This window comes from Canis lupus, chromosome 6 (genome assembly GCF_003254725.2).
Source record: "Canis lupus dingo isolate Sandy chromosome 6, ASM325472v2, whole genome shotgun sequence".
In the NCBI taxonomy this organism is placed as follows: Eukaryota; Metazoa; Chordata; class Mammalia; order Carnivora; family Canidae; genus Canis; species Canis lupus.
In genome coordinates this window covers 24,073,005-24,097,907 of record NC_064248.1, presented here as the reverse complement: position 1 = coordinate 24,097,907, position 24,903 = coordinate 24,073,005, and the positions used below count along the sequence as shown (strand labels likewise).

Sequence of the window (24,903 nt, the reverse complement as noted above, 5' to 3'; positions counted from 1 at the left end):
GCTTTTTCTTTTTTTTTTTTTATAGCAGAAAACAGGGTGTGGCCCCACCCTCTTCCCATTGGAGACACCTGAGCCTTCTTCAGCCCTCCCAGCTGAGAGGGAGGGATTTGGGACAGGAGAGGATTTCCGGAAGGCCTGAAGGAAGATATAGTTCTGCCTTTTCTGACACTTGCATTTCGGTTATTCTACTAGGTGTTCTGCAGGCCTGCCATGAAACTAGAGTTCCCTGAAATTGGCTCCAGGTGAATGAATTAATGTTTTCTTCATAACTCTAGGCAAAATTAGTTACTTTGGGCAAAATATTACAACTCCAACATAGAGTGAAAAAAAGTGGTAGAGTTTGAGAAAAGAACATCTCTTGTTCACACCATATTAAAGTAAGACCTTTCCTTTAAGTAGCCCCTAGCCTGGCTATTGCGGGCATTACCCTGGCAATGTGCATGAAGTACTCTTACAAAAAATGGATGCTATATTATTTCCCCCAAGTATAAAAGTTTAAGCTTACTGCAGACACTTATAGAAAGATATAAAGAAAAGGAAAAAGTCACCTGCAATGTTGTTTGCCACTGCTAATATTTAGATATGTAACTTTATGAACTTTTTGAAAAGAGATTTTATTTATTGATTCATGAGAGACACAGAAAGAGAGAGGCAGAGACATAGGCAGAGGGAGAAGCAGGCTCCTCACAGGGAGCCTGGTGGGGGCTCAATCCTGGATTCTGGGATCATGCCCTGAGCCAAAGGCAGATGCTCAACTGCTGAGCCACCCAGGCGTCCCACATTATGGATTTTTTATACAAATACTACACACGCTTAAAACCAACAACCTGGGACCAAAGTTTAAGTTATGTTTCCTGACCCACTTTTACTATTTTACATGTTACGGACATTTTCTGTATCAAACATAAAGATCTCCATTACCATTTTTAAGGTTGCATAGTATTCAATGTCTAGATAAATCAGAGTTTAACTGTTCCTAATGATGGACATTACAACAGCTTCCTATTTTTCATATTCATAAACCATGATATGATGGACATTCATATTTCCCTGGTTAACCCTTGGGATGAATTCCTAGAGGTAGAAATTCTGGGTCAAAAAAGTAGTGATCAATATAAGAATGTCATATTGTGTACCAGTTGGGAATTTACACATGGGGAAACTAAGGCAAAACAATTAGCCCAACCTGTTGACAACTGAGTGTCAGAGCCATGTTGAGCATTTAGATTTTCTTTTTTTCTTTAAAAGATTTTATTTATTCATGAAAGACAGGCAGGGACATAGGCAGAGGGAGAAGCAGACTCTGTGCAGGGAGCCTGATGCAGGACTTGATTCCAGGATCCCAGGATCATGACCTGAGCCACCCAGGTGCTCTGAGAACTCAGATTTTCTAAGACCCAATTAACATATGTTTTCTCATTGCAATTTGAGACACCTAGATGACTGCAGCCTGTGTTCTATAATAGGTGATTAGTGTTCAAATTCTGTGTAAAGTTGTGAGGTCGCATTTGCAATTATTGATTTATGTGTTCTTTTTGGTGTAACTTTAGGAGTAACCGCCAGTCCCTGTTACAGGTGTCTGAAATACAATTGTAGGTTATAGAGTACTACTTCCTCAACTTCCTTGATTAGAAGGTTACATGGGGCTCTCATTAACAGCACAAATTCCTGGGTCTTACCCAGGAAAAAAGTTGTGGAATCAGGCTCTCCACAGGAGGGTCTCAAGTGGGTGTATTGTTTAACAAGCACCACAGGTGAGTCTTAAGATCAAGAACCTGGAGGGAGGGAGGCAAGAAAATGAGTGGTCACTAGCAATTAACGTCTTTGTGGGAATTAACCCATTGTGTTATATGGAATGGGGGAGCAGGAGCAAAAGCCACGAAAAACAGGTTTCTGGGAGTAGAGATGGTGAAAGGATTTAGCTTCTGACCAAAGGCATGATAGCAATAGTTACTCCTTTCCTCTGAAGCATATTTTCCAAAAACTGACATCTTTTTGCAAATGTGAAGGTCTTCTACCATGATAGTTAAGACTATGATGGGAAGACAATAGAGGATGGAGAGTGGAAGGAAGATTCAGAGAGACTTGGTAAAAAGTGGCAATAGGCTAATGTGTTGCTCCACCTTCCCAGGCCCCACACCCAGGCTCCGTTTCCCCATTCTGTGCTTTTTCTCCAATGTGTGAGGTCTTACCTTGGAAAGGGCAGCTCTGGTCTCAGCCCCAAACTGGGCATTCTGGGAGACTAAGGGGCAGCACAAAAGCCCTAAGCAAGAGGGATGGTGATAAGGACATCGGAGACTAATTCATTAGTACACTTTGCTAATCACTACAAGACCTCTCCTCTCTGAGTGGGTCTCTCCCTGAGGGTCCCGAGGTCACTTCTCACTTGCTAATCACCAGACATTTCTTGAAGGGAATTTTAGGTTGTTATGCCTAAGAACAAGGCAGTGTTTTTGCCTCATTTAGGCAAGTACCCTCCTTACTTCTGAAAACCAGTTCTTATAAACAATAGTTTACGATTCTTAAATTCCAAGCTTGTTGTCTTTTTAAATTTAACATATTGATTGAAGACAACCTAAATGTTGTCATCAGGAGATGGCTAGATAAACTATGAATATCTTCAGATACTGAAATGAATCTGTGGATTCAGGTGGATCTGTGGATGCTGATATTAAAGATGTCCACAATGAAATTGGAGTCTTTGAGTTGTATAATTAATGTTTTCATATTTTACTTAAAAAGCCCTACTATGTGTATGTCTATAGATTTATGTGCCTGTGCATGTGTATATAAATGTGTATCTGCATTGAAAATCCAGGAAGATAAGGCACCTGGGTGGCTCACTGGTTGAGTGTCTGCCTTTGGCTCAGATCATGATCCTGGAATTGAGTCCCACATCAGGCTCCCTCCAGGGAGCGTGCTTCTCCCTCTGCCTATGTCTCCACCTTTCTCTGTGTCTCTCATGAATAAATAAATAAAATGTTTTTTAAAATATTTTAAAATATTTTTAAAAACATTTATTTTAAGTGTTTTAAAAAATATTTTTAAAAAGAAAATCCAGGAAGGCATTTCCAGAGAGCTAACCATGTTACCCAGGGGAGGCGACCCTGCAAGTAATCAGGCAGTCCAGCCCAGTCTGGCTATGCTGGCTATTTACAAATTTTTTTTTAATGGGTTAAAAATTGTAATTTATTGAAACTCAACTCAAAAAATATAAGATGCTGTAGTGTACAATGTATTACACAAAGCACCCTCAGGTGCACATTCAAGTCAAGTAAGAACTCCATATCCCTTTCCCTAGCCCTCCTGCTCTGGGATCTTAGTATTTGTTCCATATACAATCATGCACACTTAATTTGAAAAAGGAAGCCCCAACATATTTTATTAATTAGCACCAAACAAGAGTACAGTTCCATTTTTTAATAAACAAACAAACAAACAAACCCAATCAATAAACCAACTGGAGAGCTAATGGGCTCAGCCAATACTGCTGACATAGATATTATACATTCATGTAAATACACAGCCTATTCTACCCTAAACAACAGTGTGGCTGGTTCTCAGCCTTTGTTCAAATTGGCAATTGTCCTCAGGTTGCAGTACAACTGTTGTTGGTTCTGATTTGTGTTCTCATTCTTCTACTGGTTATAAATATATGTACTAAATCATCCATGGGAATGGGGAGATGGGAAACTGCTGTTTTTCTGACTTTATTTTTTTCTATATTGATTGAATTGTCTTGGTGATAAAATAACAATTAAAATAACTTTAAAGTGATAACAGCAGTAACAGTAAATCTGAGTTGTTTTTAAGTGATCGGTGTAAGCTGTAGAATCAAAGGCCCATGGGTTCAAACTTCATGGTATAAAGGTATAATACCCAAGTGAGTAGATTTGATTCATGAGGCTTCCAAAGTCCATATCCCTATTGTAAAATGAAGAAATGACACCTAAGATGTTTGGTAACTTGCTCAAGATTATATAGAAATTAGCAGCAGAGCTCTAGTAATAAACTAAGTCTCCAAGGTCCATTCCCAAACTCTTTCTAATTTGTTTCTCTCTTTCTCTCTTTCTGTGTGTGTGTGTGTGTGTGTGAGTGTGTGTGTATGAGGGGGTGTTGTAAAGCTCAGTGCTTCTCCTGCAGTTTAAGTTAGCTTTTAGAAGTACAATATGGCATTTATTAGAATTTAGCAGTATAAGATAAATAAGAAGTCTAGAAACTTCTACCAGCTATGCTAATACAGCTTAAAATAGCTTTCAAATGTCAAATATGAATTTTACTTAGGAAAATAAGTAGGACTATGTCAATGAGAATGTTCTTAAACATCATAAGGTGGTTCCTTGAACAGTGTAACTATACAATGTTGTCATTTTCCCCCATGGTTCTTTAGACAGATCCAAGTTGCACAACCCTCCTAATAGTCATGGGCTCAGAAAGAACTAGGACAAAGGCATATGAAGCTTCATCAACCTGTAAAGATAGAGATAGGGAAGCTGAGGAAAATGGATGACTCAGAAGTTCTAAATAAAAACCCATACATATGAGTATCAATATAGATTACTGCATAGGTAGTAGCTAGGGCAGTGGTTACCACAGGTTTCCTTGGCAATGTAGCGTATTCCTTTTAGTTGATAGAATATGTTGAATATTAAAGTTCTGAAGCTGATGTGGAGATCTGTTGTAAAAGTCACCATCTTCCACTCCTTCCTGTACTCCCATCCCTTACAACATGCTTTGAGGTCAGCTTGTTCCCTGTGCCCTCCCTTCTCCTTAAATCTGGCTGGTTTGGCCAACAGAATGTGGTAGAAATGGTAATATGCCAATTCTGAGCCTTGTTCTTGGAAGGCCTTTGTATTTAGAGGTAGAGCCTCTAATTTAACTTAAAATGAGATCATTGGGATGGGCCCTAATGCAGTATGACTGGTGTACTTGAAAAGAAAATTTGGACAGAGACATAAACAGAGGGAAGACCATGTGAGGACACAGGGAAAAGATGGCCATCTACAAGCCAAAGGGAGAGGCCTAGAACAGATCCATCCCTCACAGCCCTCAGAAGGAGCCAATACTACTGTACTGACACTTTGATTTTGGATTTCCAACTTCCAGAACTGTAGGAAAAAAAGGCTATTGGTTAAGTCGCCCAGTTTGAGGCACTTTGTTGTGGCAGCCCTAGAAGACAAATGCATATTCTCAGATTGAAATACAACTCTGTGACTATAAAATATGTACTCTTTTTATTGTACCATGGTAAAAGATAGGATCAAAAAAGAAGAAAAATGCAGAGGAAAGAGAAATTTGAAGAAAAGGCAGTAATTATCCATCTATGATTGACCTAAAGAAGGGAGAGTACCTACCTTTCTATTAGTAGTACTATTACTTCTACTCTACTTCTGCTTCTATTTCCAGTAGGATGACTACTAATTTACATCCACTGCGTAATGACTACACACCACACATTGTATAAAGTATTTTCCAAATACCACCTCTACTTACTTGCAACAACCCTGTAAATAATATTACTTGTAATAACTCTGTGGAGTTTTCTTTTCATTTACTGGTGAGAAAATTGAAGCCCAGAGGTCATCTACCCAAATTAATGGCAGAATCTAATTTCTGGTTTAAAGATTTTATTTATTTATTCATGAGAATACACAGAAAGGAGACAGAGGCAGAGACACAGGCAGAGGGAGAAGCAGGCTCCATGCAGGGAGCCTGACATGGGACTCAATCCCTGGTCTCCAGGATCACGCCCTGGGCTGAAGGTGGCGCTAAACCGCGAGCCACCCCGGCTACCCTAATTTCTGGTTTAGTGTCCGTCAATCCCTGACTTAAGAATCTGTGTTCTTAAAAAAAAAAAAAAAAAAAAAAAAAAAAAAAAGAATCTGTGTTCTTAACCATTACTGTATTAGAGCTTTGTTTCAACACAAAGCATGGTCTTCACAGTTCCCTAGTTTCCAGTCCAACTATCAGCTTTGAAAGAGTTGAATGGTTTTGATGGTATTTGATGATCTGCTAACAGGTGTTATAACATACTTCCTTTGTGGTAAATTCTGCCATCTTGAAACAAAATGGCAGCTAATACAGGTTTTCCAGTGATCATTGTTCTTGCAACTTTTATAAGAACTTAAGCTTTGGAAAAAAAAAAAAAAAAAAAGAACCTAAGCTTTGGGTCATATGATTGTATTTGATTGAAGCCTTCAATTCACAGAGCCAATAATTAAGTAGAAAGGGGGAAAAGGCAAAAGGAAAAGGAAATCTGTCTAGTTAACAGCTGATTGAAGTGTAGAATTTAAATTAATAGTCCCTGCTTAGACTATCCAGCATTCACATTTTAAAGAATTTGTTTTTGGAAACCTTTATAAAACTCTCCACTGTTACAATGTAATGCCATCTGGGATTTAGCATTTATAAAATGTGCAGTTAAGAGATGCCAAGAGATTCCTCATGCAAACCAGATGGTACAATAACAGCTCTGTGTGTTTTTCTGGCAGAAAAACAGGGCTTTGAATGGCTTGAAACTTATGTGAATACATTAAGGCCAATCAATACTTCAGGGACATTACAATCTCAATAGTCGACTTACCCAACTAAATATTTTCATAAATATTTTCATTTGGAGAAGAAAAAAACAAAAAGGCAGACAATGGTTCCTTTGATTGCCTCATGTTTGTATTTAACAATGTTTCTAAGAAAAACAACACCAATGACCTTCAACACAGGAAAGTTTCTCAGTATTTTAGGGGTAATATATGTGTTTAAATGAGAAGCAGGGTTGTTCAATCTCTTTTGAATAGGAAAAATCCACATCAAATAGGTTGAGGAGTTTTATTGCTGTGCTAAAGATGAAAAAAATACATGTGTAAGTTACATTTTCTGGATAATGGACTTGAAAATGTCTTTACCTCAATAGGTAGATTTCTCACAAACCCAAGTTCAGCACATACAATCATGTATAAACGATGCCTGTTATGATCTTGCTTAATTTCTGTAAATTTTCTGTGTAACAACAGGACTTTTGTAATCCTTTTTATTTTTTTTTCACTTTCTGTTATTCCTTTTATTTTCATTAAAATTCATAATAAGATGCTCATTAGATGAAGTAATCTTGTTAAAAGCAAACATTTTGCTTGGATCTTTTCTTTATCCTTATTTAGTAAAAATGTGCTTCCCTACCATACAAGTGAATTTCCTCTGTAATTAGTAGTGAATAGCTTTGGAGAACAAATACAGGCTGCTTTTGAAAACCAGATCTCTTGGGGTTTAGGGGGCAATCTCATTAATAAAAATATGTGTTTCTGGATTGCACAAGCCATTGAATTTCTTTCCCAATTAGCAGTGAATGGCTTTTCAGAACAAGGGAGAAGTTTGGTTTCCATTTTGCTGGCATTGGTTTTTCTTGGGGTAGACTAGAGAGACCAACTACCACTAATCTTTGTTCCTCCCATCTCTCTCCCTGGGCAAAGGAACACACAGAACTCTTTTATAGATAAGTCAGAATCCTAGGTAAATTCTCCATCCAAGGGCTACTTCCTCTTAGCCAGGATTGGACTCCAGGGCATGTGGGAAAACTGTTTACAACACTCAGCTGTCAGGTAGCTGTACTCTGGCTGGAGAGACTGCAAAATTATAACACAGCAATGAAGAGTGGACAATGCCTTTGCTTTGTGGGGAGGAGCAGACCCATTAGTAAGAGACTCTCCAAGTGCTGTCCCTGGGGGGCCAATTAACCCTGTGTTCTCTGGGTCATTGGCAAAAAGAACTGTTTATGAGTCTACAGGGCATCTTAAAATTGAAATAGTTAAATGCTTGAAGTGTCAGGTAATAAGTGAGTTTAACAAAAAAACAAAAAACAAAAAACAAAAAAACAAAAGAGGAAAGAAAGCCTACTCCCTTTGAAACTAAGTGGCAGCCAGAGGGACATATGTCACTAGTTGGACATTTCTCTATAAAGTCATACTAATAAAGCAGGAATATAAGGAGGCAGGGCAGTGCAGGTTTGGTTACAACAGGAAGTTGATAAGGCTTTGATTTGCTCAGAAATATTCAGGAGTGGGTCACGGACATTTAAGTCTGACCCTTAAAGTCTTTCTACCAGTGTGTAAGGCAGATATTCTTCTTTGACTTTCAGAGAATCCAGCAACATACTGTAGCAACAGACTCAAATACTTAGAAATAAGTATTTCTTATTTCTTATGAGAAAGTAGTATTTCTCAAATACTAGAAATAAGTATTGTGTGGAAACACAAGGCCAGTTATGGTCAAAACATAAAGTCACAAGCCACAATTGCCCCACAATTATCCAGATCTCTCATGAGCAGTTATTGTCTAAATTATATGCAAATCTGTCTTAGTTATTTTCATTAATCTCTGCCTTCACCATCTCCTACCAATTTTGTTTCCTTTTTACTCTGATAAGTACAGTAGCAAATAAAAAAGACCAATTACTAAGTTTTAGTTCTCTCTCTTTCTGCTCCCTTCACATGGGAAGCCACAATCACATGGCTTCTTCCCATTTTTAAAACCATATTTTATACTTCGTAATTTTATCTCATTTCACCTTTACTACTATAGGCTTAGAGGATGATATGATCATGAGCAATATCCTCCAATTTTATCCACAAAGAAATGGAGACTCAAACAGATGCAGTAAGTTGTAGATCATATGGACTTCAGGTCTTCTAGGTCCAAGTTCAATCCTCTTTGTCAACCTCATTTTGAGGGAATGGGTTAAGGAGGATCTTCAAGTTCGGCATTTGTTTCTGTTTTACTTCCCCTTCATAATCCATTCTTTCAAAGTTTTTCCAAGGAAATGCCAAAGAGTGCCAGGATTTTTACCATTAAAAAATAATAAAAAAATAAAAGCTCCATTTCACAGGAGAGTTTAAGTCCAAGTCATAAGTACTCCTGGAGTTGAGATCTCCATTTTCAACCCTTCTTCTCATCCATGGTTGCTCTGTTCTCTTTATTCTTTGCCTCCATCTTCCCTTTATCATTCTCCTTCTCCCCATCATTATCACAATATCATTATCCTCATCTTCATCTCATAACAGACTCCTTGTCTGATTGGCACTTAGAATTCTACTTCAAATAATTCATCTTTGAGAAGCCCTCTCTCAAGTTATATATAATTTTCTACTTTAGAGTCCATTAATGAATTCAATTATGTTTAAATTTAAGTGGCTCATGCAAAAAATAGCTAAGGAACATAACCTTGTTCTCAAAGTATCCATAATCATGTTTGAATATTTCACACGCTGGGCTAAAAAAATTATTTTTCCCCCTTTACAAATAAAAAATGTTGCCTCCAGGTTGCTTCTACAGTGTCTACTGGTGTTCTCATAGAAACCAGAAAAAGGAACAAACATTGACCCTGGAGCTAATTATTGTGAAAAACTTGCAGATGAAAGCCTTGTATTTTCTCAGAGTGGACAGATAATTTATCTTGGAATAAAGGTTTGGACAAAAAGAGATAAGAAGAATAAATAGATACAGACTTTGAAAATAGGTCTTCCTCACTTCAGTTACATGGACTGTTTTTTTAAAAAATTTATTTATTTATTCATGAGAGACACAGAGAGAGAGGCAGAGACATAGGCAGAAGGAGAAGCAGGTTCCCTGGACTGAGCCTGATGTGGGACTTGATTTCTGGATCCAGATCACACCCCCAGCCAAAGGCAGACACTCAACTGCTGAGCTACCCGGGCATCCCAGTTCCATGGACTATTGTCCAAACATATTAAATATTTTGTAACAATATGGGAAGTTTTTATGGTGGTTTAAGGAGAAGAAAAGACAATGCAAAATGGTATGTAGTTGATGGTAAAAACTATGTAAAAAATACCACAGGAGAATATATAAATAGTTCATCAGTTATATAGGGTGATAGATTCTAATTTTATTGTTGTATCTTCAGAGGACATGGTCTCCATGAAACCTGTCATCTTATATTTATTGAGGCCTGCACTGGTTCTATTAGATGGCAAATTTTTATAAATATTTTCTGTGTGCTTGAAAAGAACATGTATTTTTTATCCAGTAAGAGTTCTACATAGTATTCTTAAATCAAGCTTTTTAATTGTGTTCAGATCTTTTATATTTTTTCTAATCTTTAGTTTAATTGATATGTAACATTAAGAAAGTGTATTAAAATCTGCTATGATTGTGGATTTGTTCTTTCTCTTCCATTTCTATGAATTTTTGTTTTTTCTATTTGGGGGCTATGTTATTACATACACACAAGTTTAGGAATATCATATTTTATTGATGACTTGTTCCTTTCATCATTATGTATTATCCCTAGCAATTTTTGTCTTAAACTGTATTTTGTCTGATGTAAATATAGCTATACTATTTCTGTCGGTATTTTCTTTTTTTTTTTAATTTTTATTTATTTATGATAGTCACACACAGAGAGAGAGAGAGAGAGGCGCAGAGACACAGGCAGAGGGAGAAGCAGGCTCCATGCACCGGGAGCCCAATGTGGGATTCGATCCTGGGTCTCCAGGATCGCGCCCTGGGCCAAAGGCAGGCGCCAAACCGCTGCGCCACCCAGGGATCCCAGTCGGTATTTTCTTTTAAAAAAAAAAAGATTTTGGGGATGGAGTAACTACGTGATGGGCACTAAGGAAGGCACTTGATGGGATGAGCACTGGGTGTTATACTATATGATGGCAAATTGAATTTAAATAAAATATTTTAAAAAGAAACAGAGAGAGAGAGTAAACACATGCATGCGCATGTGGGGAGACAGAAGAGGAAGAAGGAGAGAGAAAATTTCAAGCAGACTCAACATCGGGGCAGAGCCCTATGTGGGGCTCAATCTCACCATCCTGAAATCATGACCCTGGCGGAAATCAAGAGTCAGATACTTAACTGACTGAGCCATCCAGGCTCAGTATTTTCTTGATAAAACTTCCATTTTTTGCTTTCAATCATTCTGTAATTTTATATTTTAGCTGTGACTATCGTAAATAAGATATGGCTGAGTCTACTAAGTGATGAATTTGGTCCATTTACATTTATTTTTATTATAGATAGATTTGGACCATGTTTTTGGTCTTATATTGTGCTCTTTATTTACACTAATTTTTCCATTGTTTCCTTCTTTCTTTAAGGTGGAACTTGTAGTTATTGATTTGAGAAATTTCTCCTTCTCTAATACAGGCATAAAAACTGCAAATTTCTTCTCCAAGCTCTATTTTAATTGCATCCTACAAATTTTGAGATGTTGCATTTTCATTTTCATTCAGTTCAAAATATATCAGATAAATTATTTTTGTTCAAAATATATAAAGAACCCTCATAACTCAATAAGACAATATCCCAATGAGAAAATGGGCAGAGAATTTACATATAAATGTAAGAATGGCTAATAAGCATATGAAAATGTGTTCAACATCATTAATCATTAGTAAATGCAAATTAAAACCATAATGATACCACTTCACATCCACTAAGGATAGCAATGAACAAAAAGACAACAGAGGCTGCAAGGATATGGAGAAATTCTCACCATCCACTGCTGTGGGAATGTAAAAGAGTATGGTCACTTTGGAAAACAGTTTAGCAATTTCTGAAAAAGTTAAATATAAATTGTCATATAACCCAGCCATTCCACTCTGTGATATAAACCCATGAGACATAAAAATATATATCTATAGACTTGTGTGTAAATGTTCATAGCAGCATTATTCATAAAACCATCTAAATGGAGAAACAATCTAAAAGTCCATCAGCTACTGGATGAATAATTAAAATTTGATGTATTGGTATAATAAATATTATTCAGCAATAAAAAGGAAGTACTGTTACTAAAAAAGGAATTGAACTTCAAAACTTATGTGAAGCTAAAAAAAACCCCTAGACACAAAGAATATATATTTTGTGATTCCATTTATATGAAATGCCCATATAAGGCAAATCTATAGAGACAGAAACCAGATTAGTAGTTTCCTATGGTTGGGAATGGGAATGGGAATAGGGATTGACTACATATGAGCATGAGGGATATTTTGAGAGTGGTAGATATGTTCTAAAATTGGATTATGGTGATACTTGCACTGCTCTGTAAATTTACCAACAATCATCAAATTATACACTTAAAATGGATGAATTTCATAGTATATAAATTATACTTCAATAAAATGTTTTTTAAAAATAGACCTCCTCAGTGGAGATTCTGAATTGTTTGGAAATTATTTTGTACACTCTGTGCCTAGATGACCAATATTGCATTCAAGACTTGCTAATGGACATAAAAAGATTAAATGTGCCTCACAACATTCAAGATGAACACAGAGGTCCTTAATATTCGATGTCATGGCCATGCCAGAAAGGAAAGGTCCAAGTTTAGTGCTGTGAACCTTTCTGGCTGCCTTCCATAGAGGAGGTTAGAATGAGCTTTGTCCTGGGGTGACGCTCTTCCTTGTCACTGATTAACCAGCTTTATAGGAAGGCTGCTCCACTGACAACCTGCTTTGCCTGGAGAGTGATATCTGGCCAGGCTCTGGTGAGCAGAAAAAATGTCCACTCGCTACCACCAAGCTGCTAGTGATAGCTACCTGGAACTCTTGAAAGAAGCTACCAGGAGAGATCTGAATCTTTCTGATGAGGATGGTATGACTCCCACACTCCTGGCAGCCTACCATGGGAATCTGGAAGCCCTAGAAATAATCTGCAGCCGAGGGTAAGTTCAATCTGATACTTTTGATTGGAGACCGTGTTTCCGGTAGGCTTTTTCAGACAACAGAGAGAGGGAAGCCAGTGAAAATACTTGGTTCTTTATAGACCGTCTAAATAATTGTCTTTTTAGAGAAAGGGAGAAAACTACCTAGAGATTTTCTTTTCACACTAAACTGCCAACCTGAGGATGGCTCATCCCTTATGAACCACACATAGAAAGATCCTGAACTCTAAGTCTTTGTTATCTGCTTTGGGTGGGTGGGGGGACTATTTTAATTCTGCACTTTTAAAAAATCTTTTCCATGAAATGTAAATGGTTGGCTGTTTAAAAAGGAATCACTGTTCTACTTGACTTTAAGATGTCAACCTTGATTGGAACAAATGATGCGTTTTTATTTTATTTTTTTAAATCTATGCCATTATAATCCCACAGCCTTTTATTAATATTCAGTCCTAATGCAAGCCCATGATTCTTAGATGAAGTAGTTGGCTTCAAGCTATAAAAGGGAATCTCGGTCTGTCTGAACTTTATTATCTCTTTAGCTATTAGATACATACAAATGCTCCTGTACTCCCCCCAAATTCTAATGCAGGAATTAGCTAGCTCTTTTCTTTTGCTTGTTACCAGAGTGGCTAGGCAGTGTTGGCAACCAAAATGCAACAGGAGTAAAGAATGGAAAAAAAGAAAATGCTAATAAAAGAACTAAGTGAATTAATTTCCATTTAATACATATTTATTTATATATATCTGCAATGTGCCAGCCATTTTACTGGCCACTGGAGATGCTGTGATCAACAAGAGAGACACCATTCCTCTCCTCATAGCGATCAGATTTAAGAGATGAAGACAGAAATTAAGTAAGTCATGTATAATATATGTTACAAAGGGGAAAAGAGAGAGCACTAAATAAATAACACAGGAATCTATCCCAATCCAGAGACTGATAATAGGCATTTTAGAACTTTGAAGTTGGGACCTGAAAGGTGAGAAGCAGCTGGCCAGAAGATGGAAGACAGAATGTTTCCCCCAAGTGAGAGCACTGTGCAGTCTAGGCATTGAAGTTGAGCATAGCTGGATGTGGCTGTAAGGGGAGAGGCTAAGTTATAAGAGACAAGGCCGGATCACAAGAGCATTGTAAACTCTGTTGGAGAGTTGAACTTTGTTCTAAAGGCATAGGAGCCATTGTCAGGTTTATCAGGTTTATATAGGATAGCCACCTGGTAGATGTGTGTTTACCAAACTTGCTCAGGTAGCTGTATAGCAGTCACAGAAAATGTTTAGAGGCTGTTTTAATGGTTGAGATGAAAGACAAATTGGACTATGGCAGTGGCAGTGGGAATGGGAAGACAGGGATGGATTTAATTGGTAGTTTGGATGCAGAATCAATTATAGTTGACTGGACATTGTGGTGGGTGGAGGAAGAGGAAGGTAAGGCCCCACATTCTGTTAAGTTGCCCTGGAGTACACAAGCTGAAAAAAAAAATCTTGTACAAGTTTTTTTAGGTTCCCATATTGACCATAGCTTAGGGATTGTGTGAGATCAATTTGCCAATTAAATTTAAGGGAGTTAAAAGGGAAACTTTAAAATTTGAATTTAGAAATTAATCCATCATTGATCATTGACAGTGGATCACATGGTAATCATTAATGTCCAATATCTGGCTTTGTTAAAAATTGTGTATTCTTTCTTTTCAAGATTTAAAGATGAAAAGCAATAATTACATATGTTATCTTACATTTGGAAAATGGCCCCAATTAACAAAATTTCATTTTGCCTATTAAGTGTATATGGATTTTTTTCAGTTTTGTTTCATTTTCTAATAGAAGCAAGTTATCTTCCTCCTTGATTCTTAAAGGGACACACACTTATTGCAAAATTTTACATTGTACTAGAAAGATGTAGTTAATAAAGTAAAAATCAAACCAGTTTTCACAGTCATTAACATTTGGGCATATATCCTTCCAGGCTTTTTCCTTTAAGAACATGTGCATACATGTATATTTTTCCCCCTTACAAAAGACAATCATATTCTACAAACTATTCTGAAATCTGCTTCTAATTATTTAACAATAGATTATAGACTGTACTTTTTTTTCATTTGCAACTTTAAAAGTAGAAATCTATGCCACTGTTTTTTATTTTTTTTATTTTTTTTATTTTTATTTTTTAAAGATTTTATTTATTTATTCATGATAGTCACAGAGAGAGAGAGAGAGAGAGAGAGAGAGAGAGAGAGGCAGAGACACAGGCAGAGGGAGAAGCAGGCTCCATGCACCGGGAGCCCGACGTGGGATCCGATCCCGGGTCTCCAGGATCGCGCCCTGGGCCAAAGGCAGGCGCCAAACCGCTGCGCCACCCAGGGATCCCTATGCCACTGTTTTTTTTAATGACTACATGCTATTCTGTTTTATGGTCTTATCATAATTTATTTAATCAGTTGCTTGTTCATGACACTTAAATTTGAATCCAGTCTTTTAACTCATAAATAAGTAGAGATGAACATCCTTGCTTATTCATCTTCGTACAAGGGCCTAATATTTCCTTAGGATATATTCTTAGGATAGGCAGAATCTCTTGGTTCAAGAGATTGCTATGTTTTAAAAGCTTTTGGCACATATCCTGCCAGGAAATTTAAGCCACTTTATGATCCCTCAACATTGTTCATTTTCCCATACTCTTGCCAAAACTGAGTATTACTATTCTTTTTAATCCTTGTCTATCTGATGGGCAAGAAAATGGTGGTACATTGTTTTCATTTACATTTCTTTGATTATTAGTAAATCCAAATATTCCTTATGTAGAAAAACATTTTTGAAAGGCTATTTTTTTCCTGAGAACAGCTTCACACACAAAACATCAAATTAACTCCAAAAGAAAAAATTGAAATGGACCAGATGCTCAGAGTAAGTTAAGCAATTTGCCTATTTAGTGCTAATACCAATCCAGCTTTAAAAATTATTGCCCAAATGTGCTGACCCACCAAAAAGCAAGGGCAAAATATGGATTATTTTAAAATCTCTTCAGTGAGTTTCTCCTTTGGAAAAAAATTGGAAAAGAAATCCATGCTAGACTGAATTTAGCCCAGGCAAGCCATATAGCATCAATATAGGATGCAGATAATTGAATGAGGGGGATTAGTTAATGAATATCTGGCAGGTATGTGTAATGGTTCTATCAAGAAGTACAAAAGACACCAAGGATTGAAAGACAAAGATTGAATTCAGAAGGACCTCATGAAATTTGTCATTAGAAAATATTTTGACTTAAGTTATACACAAGCTTGGAAAGTTGCCTTTAAATAGAATTTTTGCAAGTGAAAAATAGCTTAAAAGCATGAGAGAAACACTTAAATCATCTTACCAACAGTTTCATTTGTAAATTTTGGAATTTTGCATTTGAAATATTCTTAAAATGAGACCCATCTTTGGGGTCATCTCAAGGTTTTCTTTATGTTCTTCCTCCCATTTTGGAGGGATCATTTAAGTTCCCTTGAGACAGGAAAATTCTACTTCATATGTCCCAAAGCATGTAAATTTAACCTAAACTTTTTAATACCCTTAATATCCCCACCATAGCTCACTTCTCTCAATAATTTCTTTTTTAAGTTATGCAATCCAACAATAATTTCAGGAAAATTTAACCAGTATGTTTTTGTTTAGCTTTATAGTACCATCTTGGATGTTTTTACAATTCCTCTTTGATGTCTAGAGTACTTAAGGAGTCTTTTGAATATGGTGCTTGGCTAAAATAAATAAAAAGCAAAACTACATCTTTGGGGGGTGAGACACTATGCCCTCCTAAGATATACAACTGTGCTAAGGCTGAAAAAGGTTTCCTTTGATCTAAAACAATTAAATCAGGAGTACTGACCAGACCTCTTGGAACTGGCTGCCCAACAGAACTGTCTTATTTAATATTTGCTTTCCTTAGATTGAATTTCATTTTCTTACCTTCCTCTTTGCACTGATATCTCCTGCCCCATCTCCATGCACTCGTGTCATGCTGAAATGTACCCCTGATTCCCCAGATATGCCATGTTTAACATCACCCATATGTGCATCTGTTCATGCTGTTCTCTGCTCAGAATGAAGTTGCCAACTACCAGCTTATGGGCTGGATCTAGTCCACAAATATGTTTTATTTGGACTTCACTGTATTTTTCTTTTAAATTCAAGCCAACATCTAAAAATCAAAAAATCCCACATGAGACTGTGGATTTCTGGCTCTGTTTGGAAAATGGAAGCTCTCACTATATTGTGTCTGCTTTTATTTGAGGTGGCAGTCAGTTGCTACAGAGTGACAGCTCTTCTTTTCTGTTGGAACTTGTACTCAACTATGACTTTGGCTCCATTTAGTTACTTACTTACCTGCTTGGTTTCTTTAGGTTAAGACTGAGACTTCTGCTAGGAGATATGATACAAAGGACAAAAAGACATAGGCTTGGCCCTTTGAGTCATGTTATCTAATCAGGGAGGTTGGTGCATAAAGGTTGAACAGATTAAGTAAGATTTTAAGTGTTAAAAAGTTGCAGGAGCTATTATAGCACTATGGGAATTTATTAGATGGGTGTGAGAAAAAAACAAAGATATGAAATTAAGGATTATGAGTTTAGAGACAAGGGAAATGATAACAATGTTTATTGAAGATTTACTATGTATCAAGCACTTTTCTAGTGCTTTATGTCAACTTATTCACATAACAATTCCATAAAAACTATTCTCATACTCATACAGATGAGGACACTGAGTCCTATGAAAGTTAAACTTGAGGCCTCATAGCTGGTGAAGTAGAAAAACTGAGGTGTGTTAAGGTAAGGCTGTATTGTATTGGAGACTATTAGACTTGGAGGCAGGCCTGATCCAAAGTGTGCTCCCTGTGCAACAGTGGACAAATCAGTTAAGTACTTGGAGCCTTATTTTACCCCTCTGATAATTATCCTGGTCTTTCTCTAAGAAGGAGATGATGATGGTTGTTGGTGGTGATGGTACTGAATGTATAGATACTTCACAATTGAAAAAATGAGAGGAGATTAGGGGTTCCTAGAGAAGAATTACAAATCTGACTCATCAAATTATTGGACACTGGTTGGGCCACATTAACCAGTGCAGCTCTTCTCAATCTGCAATGAGCCTATATACCACCTTGGGATCTTGTTAAACTTCAGATTCTGATTCAGGACATCTGGGCTGGAGTCCAAGACTTCACATTTCTAGCAAACTAGCAGCTGCCACTGCTACTACTAATCCAGAGACCAAACTTTGAGTAGCACAGAATAGTGGAAGGGTCACAGAGCCTTGATGTAGTAGTTGCAAGGGCACGAATCATCTCCCCAAGAATGTCAAAAGGCTTTCTCAGACCCTCTCTCCTGTCCTTCCATGGGCCAGCCTGGGGGAAGTTTAGTGAGATCCTGATTTGGGAGTCTAGTCTAGGGTGAGGGAAGATGCCCTTTAGCACCTGTATTAGCAGAGTTCTCAGCAGTGGTTTGGGCTTGGGGCCAGAGTCATATTAACAATAAGTTACTTCTTTACTTTCTGTTTGTGCCTATTTGTAACTCAACATCTTACAGGAGGGCTGGGGTTGTAGTCTGGGGCAAGACTTCATTAGGCATTCATTCATCTCAGGAATGCTTACTAAGCATCAACCATGAGCCAGTTTCTATGCTGCCATGGGGTCTCCAGTCTTAAAACCATCTAACAATGCCCTCAATTCCACCATAAACTATTGCAGAACTATTCACATATATGACATTGTAATTGCATGGAAGTGAGTTGGAGAATCAATGGAGATGTTCTACTCTTTATATGAATAATGGTTATATCAGACACAGTTTGCTACCTACCTAACATCCATTCCCCTCTCTTTTTTTTTGCTGGTGGTAACCTAGTTTTGTTTATTATTATTTATTTTCCTACATGTGACTCCAGTGTTAGAGTAGGAAACAGCTCTTACCAGTTTATGAGATGTGATTGCTAAATTTTCAGGAAGTCTGAGAGTCCATTAAACAGTCATTATTAAAAATAAAGGTATTTAAACTTATGACTTAACAAATTATATTTTTAAATACTCAAAAATTATCACTTCCTAATTATTTGAGTACATTTTACTGTTATCTATACTCTTAAAGTTTTGCATATCTATTATATCTACATATATGGTGGAAATAATTTATAAAGGTATGCTTTTGGACATCTCTTCCAAATTCCATGTCCTGTCTTATCACATTAGTACCTTGAATTTTGTCATGGTGGGTGTATTTATAACACAAATATTGGCACATGCTATAAATCAGAACTTCGATCTTTTCACCAGTTGTTAAGCATTTACCAGCATACCACTACGTAATCTTATTCCTAGCTGCAGAGTAATCAACTTAAATTTAAAATGATAGCTCTATTTCTCTTCTTATAGGCATGATCGATTGCGGACAATGAGACATGAAAGTTGCTTTTTGAGGGTGTTCTTGGAAAGCTTTTCTTCTAAAAAGGAGACAAAAGGGGATGAGCTTTTGTTTCTGATCATGTGATGTCTAGATAGATGTGACATATCTGGACTTTCAGAAGTTTTAGAATGCTAAGGCAGGATTAATTAAAATGTATTTTGTTCAGTTTTGTTTTGTTTTGGACCCCATGTTCTAAGAAAAAAATGTTTTTATATATATTTTTGGTATTTTCTCTTCTAGAGGGGATCCCAATAGATGTGACATCTGGGGAAATACTCCTCTACATTATGCAGCTTCCAATGGTCATACCCACTGTGTTTCATTCCTGGTTAACTTTGGTGCCAACATTTTTGCCCTGGACAACAGCTTACAGTCTCCGCTGGATGCGGCTGCCAGCAGAGAACAAAATGAATGTGTTGCTCTCCTGGATAAGGCTGCCACTACCCAGAATATCATGAACCCCAAGAAAGTTACCAGGCTGAAGGAGCAGGCTCAGAAAAATGCTAGGAGGCAGATCAAAGAATGTGAGAGGCTCCAGGAGAAGCACCAAAATAAAATGGCTCGCAACTATAGCAAGGAAGAATCTGGGACTCTTTCTTCTTCCAATGGCACATTCTCCAGGTCATCCCTTGCAAATGCTTCTGCTTCTGGTACATTTGGGTCACTGTCTAAGGGCATTAAAGATACCTTCAAGTTAAAGCTCAAGAAGAACAAAGATACAGCAGAGCAGGTAGGGAAAGAGAGCAGAAGTGGGCAGAGGAATGTGATGGAAGTGTTCAGAGAAGAGGAAGAAGATGCATTCTCAGGGGACTTCCAAGAGAAGCCCCAGTTCTCAGCAGAGGATGATGGATGTGTGCAACATGAATCCATTCTCAACCGTCCAGGTCTAGGAAATATTGTTTTTAGAAAGAACAAAATATCAAGTCCCGAAGACATGTCAGACATCAAAAGGGGGTTGGAGTTTAAAATGTGCAGTGAATTGCTTCAGGGACAAGGAGCAGCTGAGGTTGATGAAGCTGAGGCAGATAAAGAGGGAGAGGAAAACAATCATGACGATGATCTGCCTTGGGATGAGGATGAAGTGGGGTGGGAGGAAGATGTGGTTGATGCTACTCCTCTGGAAGTATTTCTGCAGTCTCATCATCTGGAAGAATTCCTTCCCATTTTCATGAGAGAGCAGATTGATCTAGAAGCTTTGCTGCTTTGTTCTGATGAGGACCTTCAGGGTATACACATGCATCTTGGTCCCAGGAAGAAAGTTCTTAATGTCATAAACAGAAGGAAGCAGGTGCTACGAGAGCCTGGGCAACTGGTTGACACCAGCCTCTGATGGAATGTTGGGTCCACGGGGTGAGCCTGCAGCAATGCGGTGATGCTGTGGCTCACTGGAAACACTCAGGCAACACCCCCTCTGCCCAATGCCAGACTACTGAGAATGGTTTCTAGGGTTTCAGAAATACCCTCCTAGCAAAGAGGCCCAAATGTACTCAGAAATACTCTAAACCGTGAGTGAGCAACTCAAGGAGAATCAGGAATAAGAAAATGGTGTTTCTCTTCAATTATCCTTTTGATATTCTTGGCTATAGAAAGCATAAAATGGATGACAGAGAAGGGGAAACTTTAGTTTTCCAACTCTGAACTATAATCTCTTGTCACACAAGTGTGCTGCTGACTTTCTGAGCTTCATAGCCTAGGGGACTCCCAACTCTAGTCATCTCCTTAGCTCTGTGACTTTGTAGGTAGAGACTTGAGTTTCTTCATTGACCTGAGGCTTCACGGCCAACTTTAATGTGTCTAAACCCTCAACAGATGTTTACATGTTTAGAAGTAAGAGACATGGGTCTATAATACTTCTGCCTGGTGACAGAGACAGAGTGGGAGCAGGGAGAGTGAAGAAAGAAATAGAATATGGAATATACCTTTTATGTAATATGAATTGTATCTCCCCAAAATTCATATGCTGAAGCCTTAAGCCCCAACACAGCTATATTTGGAGGTAGGATCTTTAAAGAGGTGATTAAGATTAAATGATGTCATCAGGGTTACAAGGGACACACACAGATGGTGTCCTTGTAAGAGGAAGAGTTACTGGGTTTGCGCACACACACAGAGAAAAGATCATGTGAGGACACAACAAGAAGGGAGCCACCTTCAAGCCAAAGAGAGAGGAGAAACCAAACCTTCCAACACCTTGAACTTGCACTTCCGGTCTTCAGAGCTGTAAGAAAATAAATTTCTGTTGTTTAAGCCACCCAGTCTATGGTACTTTGTTATGGCCGTCTTAGCAGTCCAAGTCCAGTGTTTAAGCAAGAGGATAGGAGTGGAGAGAAAAGAAGGACACTGAAAAAAGTCTGGCCTATTTGATGATTTTTCTAAAGGTAAGTGCCTTCTGAAATTTCAAAAGAGGAGGAAAAATCTAGGTCATTTGTAGGAGAAAGCTGATGGCAAGAGGAAATTCTACATTTTCACATTTGTTATGTACATATCTTTTATTTACTGTTGTCTGTCACCATCACCACATGTCTGAATACATGTAAGTTCTACAATATAAATTGGCAGCATTGCTGCTGACATTTTTGAATGGCAATCTCAAATTCAAATTGAAGCCCTACTGAATAACTAAGCTTCATTGGATTTTTATAGCCAGGACTTACATCAAGTGAATTTACCATTGCTTGTGTGTATAATATAGAAACAGCTGTTTATCTTCAGCATGGTTCCTAGTGCACATCTGTTTGGGTTACTTCAAGAGGCACCATGGAGAGTATACACTTAAGGAAGATATAGATGTTTACATCTGATGAACAATCAGCTCATTCTTCCTCAATAGATTGATTCAGAAAGATTGCCAGCCATGGAATAAATATGTTGCACTAGGGGATGATTATGTTTACAAATACTGCATTTTGTTGGTCTAGAGTAAATGGAGGTTGTGCTTGCTTTTAAAAAACGTGCACAAAAGCAGTTGGCACATAGAAGACACTCAGAAAAGTTGGTTGTGTTTGACTTTGTAGGTAGAGACTTGAGTTTGTATCATATTTCATTATTTTAGATCCCTCTGTATCATATTTCATTATTTTAGATGCCTCTCTCCACATGTTTCCCGGAATCTGCCTGGTGAGACACTGGTTCCTAGGATATAGGAGAAGCAGAAGCCACCAGGGTAGTGCTACTGTTAACAAAAAGGATGCTTTCTAGTGGTGCTTTCTACATTATTGTCAGAGATAAAAGTAATATAGAAAGCCTGGTGATGTATTCTAGCAAATGAGAGGCAGCATGAGGTGGTACAAAGAATTTTGAGCTGGAAACCAGCATTGCTATGTGGAGGATAGAATATCATGTTATGGAAATAGAAGGATAACTCTCTGGGAGAATAAGAAAAGGCAGGCCAGTGGAAATGTTACTGGAATTCAGCCTTAAAGAATTTAGCTCTAAGCATTTTGTGGGCGTTCCTCATTTCTAGTTGGAATCTTCCATGCTGTCCTACTGGAGGGGCAGCACTTGGCTCAGAAAATACAGGAAGGGGAACATTTGTTTGTTCAGTAGAACTGGAAGTTCTGGCCATGACTATCCCTTCAGCCTTCATGTCAATTTTGTGATGAGAGAAAGGATATGAATTTGAAGGGCATGTGGATTATAAAACATCACATGAAAATTCCATCAAGAATGGCTGGATTAAAAAGAAGGGACCAAACATAATCCCTTTATGTTATCACAACGAATAATCATAAAAGTCTGGAGGCCAGAATGGGTTGTGAGACTTACTTTTTTTTTCAACAGCTGAATTTTATTTTTATTAAGGTAACCCAGCTTGTATATTCTATTGGCTCATCTACCATTCCTGAACATCTCCTGTTGCCCTATTTAAAGGGTATCTTTATATCCATATCTGCAATTGTCACAAAAGTTGGCTCAAAATATATGAATGAAATAGAATTACCAAGAGTCCTATATACCAGGGAGCAAAGAAGGTGAATTAAAAAGTTCCCCCTACTGAGAACTCTCTTATGCCCACCTCCCTATCAGAGAAGCCAAGTTCTGCCTTAATACAACATAAGCCCCTTGAGGACATGGAGATTTTCTGTCCTATATTCACTGATATAGTCCTTGTCCCAAGTGCTGGTCTGTCATACAGAAGGTGGTCAATAAATATTATTGCATAACTGATGTAATGAGTAGACTGGAGGCAAGATGCAATTATGTTGGTCTTTTGATTCCTGGGAGTTTCACTGACTGTAGTTTTTCACATGATATCTGAGGGTAAGGGTAGTTTATGTAACATCAAAAAGGAGTAACTTGGAAAAGTAAAACCTTTGCCCCATTGCACAAACCACTCTCAATCCATTTTCTGCCTCAACTGTAATATAGTTGGAGTCAGTCATTGGCCAAGTTGGAGAAATGAGTCTAAACATGAAACTCCCACCTCTTTTGGGGAGATATTTGCCATTGGAGGTCTTGCCAGGCACATTTATGCTTTTTTTGTAGGCTCTTGGCCTCTTATGATTTATTTACAGAATCAGTAAGTGAGGGTTCTCCCAACTTATCATCATCAAAGATATAGCCTCTCCATTATGTAGCATTGCTATAAAGAAGACTTATACTAAAAAAAAAGAAAAGAAGACTTATACTATATTATAAAAGGTTACTAATGTTCTAAAAATTCTAGATATTTCAAACTAAATGAAACAAAAGAGACCTACGAGAAGCTAGAGCAATATAAATACCTTGCCTAGAGACAGATTAGAGGACTATGAGCCAGGATGAGGTTAAATATTCACTGAACTCAGACCTCCATCCCTTAAACTAGATGCTTAGAATAGCTCAGTCCAGTGCTGTCAAACTCACCATCCCCCTTACATTTCTCTCTCTCTCTCTTTCCCTCCTCTCTCCCTCTCTCTGTAGTCTAACATGAAAGTCAATGAGAAAGAAAAGAAAGAACATTTCACTGAAGGAGTTTGAGAAATTAGGGTGTGCAAATGCATGTCGTGCTTATATCTCAGGCCATCCTGTTACACAGTTCAGTTGTATGCTTGCAATTCCTAAATCTGAGTCATCAACTCAGACCATTGTTTTGGGCTTCAAATCCATAAGCCTGAGTGCTTATCTGACATCTCCCCTCGAATGTCTCACAGGTACCTCAAACTCAATATGCTTAGAAGTAAACCCATCTTCTTCCAAGTCAGTAGTCCTTAACTGGGATAATTTTGCCCTGGGAACATCTGGCAATGTCAGGAGACATTTTTTATTATATTGTTTTGGGGGCAGAGGGGTTTAGTTCTTTTAGTTTTGTTGGTTGTTTCCTTTGCTGTGTAGAAGCTTTTATTTTTATGTAGTCTCAATAGTTTATTCTTGCTTTTGTTTCTCTTGCCTCAGGAGACGTATCTAGAAAGAAGTTGCTATGGCCAATGTCAGAGAAATTACTGTAATCAAGGTACTTTTAATGATTCCATTATCACATACCCTTCTCTACCCATGCCTTAGGGTTGTGACCATTGAGTTCCCCAGAAAGACTTCACAGTCATTTGCCATGTGCAGAAGCAGGTCATATGAATATATATTTTTTAATCTATCCATGAGAGACACACACACAGAGAGAGAGAGAGAGAGAGAGAGAGAGAGAGGGAGAGACATAGGCAGAGGGAAGAGCGGGCTCCTCACAGAGAATCTGATGTGGGACTCGATCCCCAGACCCCAGGGTCACGCCCTGAGCCAAAGGCAGATGCTCAACCACTGAGCCACTCAGGCGTCTCTGATCATATGAATAGTTTATTCCAATCCAAA

The 24,903-nt window shown here is 37.8% G+C and overlaps 1 protein-coding gene across 2 annotated transcripts in view; it reads left to right on the top strand.

Annotated features, from left to right (window-relative positions):
- Positions 1 to 21,373, top strand: part of ANKS4B (ankyrin repeat and sterile alpha motif domain containing 4B) — a 33,579-nt gene extending 12,206 nt beyond the window's left edge. For both annotated transcript variants that reach the window (XM_049111318.1, XM_025416286.3), the window contains 2 exons: positions 12,443 to 12,685; positions 19,363 to 21,373. In XM_049111318.1, coding sequence (XP_048967275.1) covers positions 12,522 to 12,685; positions 19,363 to 20,452 — 1,254 coding nt within the window. In that variant the 5' untranslated portion in view covers positions 12,443 to 12,521 and the 3' untranslated portion in view covers positions 20,453 to 21,373. The remainder of the gene's footprint in view (positions 1 to 12,442; positions 12,686 to 19,362) is intronic.
- The last annotated feature ends 3,530 nt before the right edge of the window (positions 21,374 to 24,903 follow it).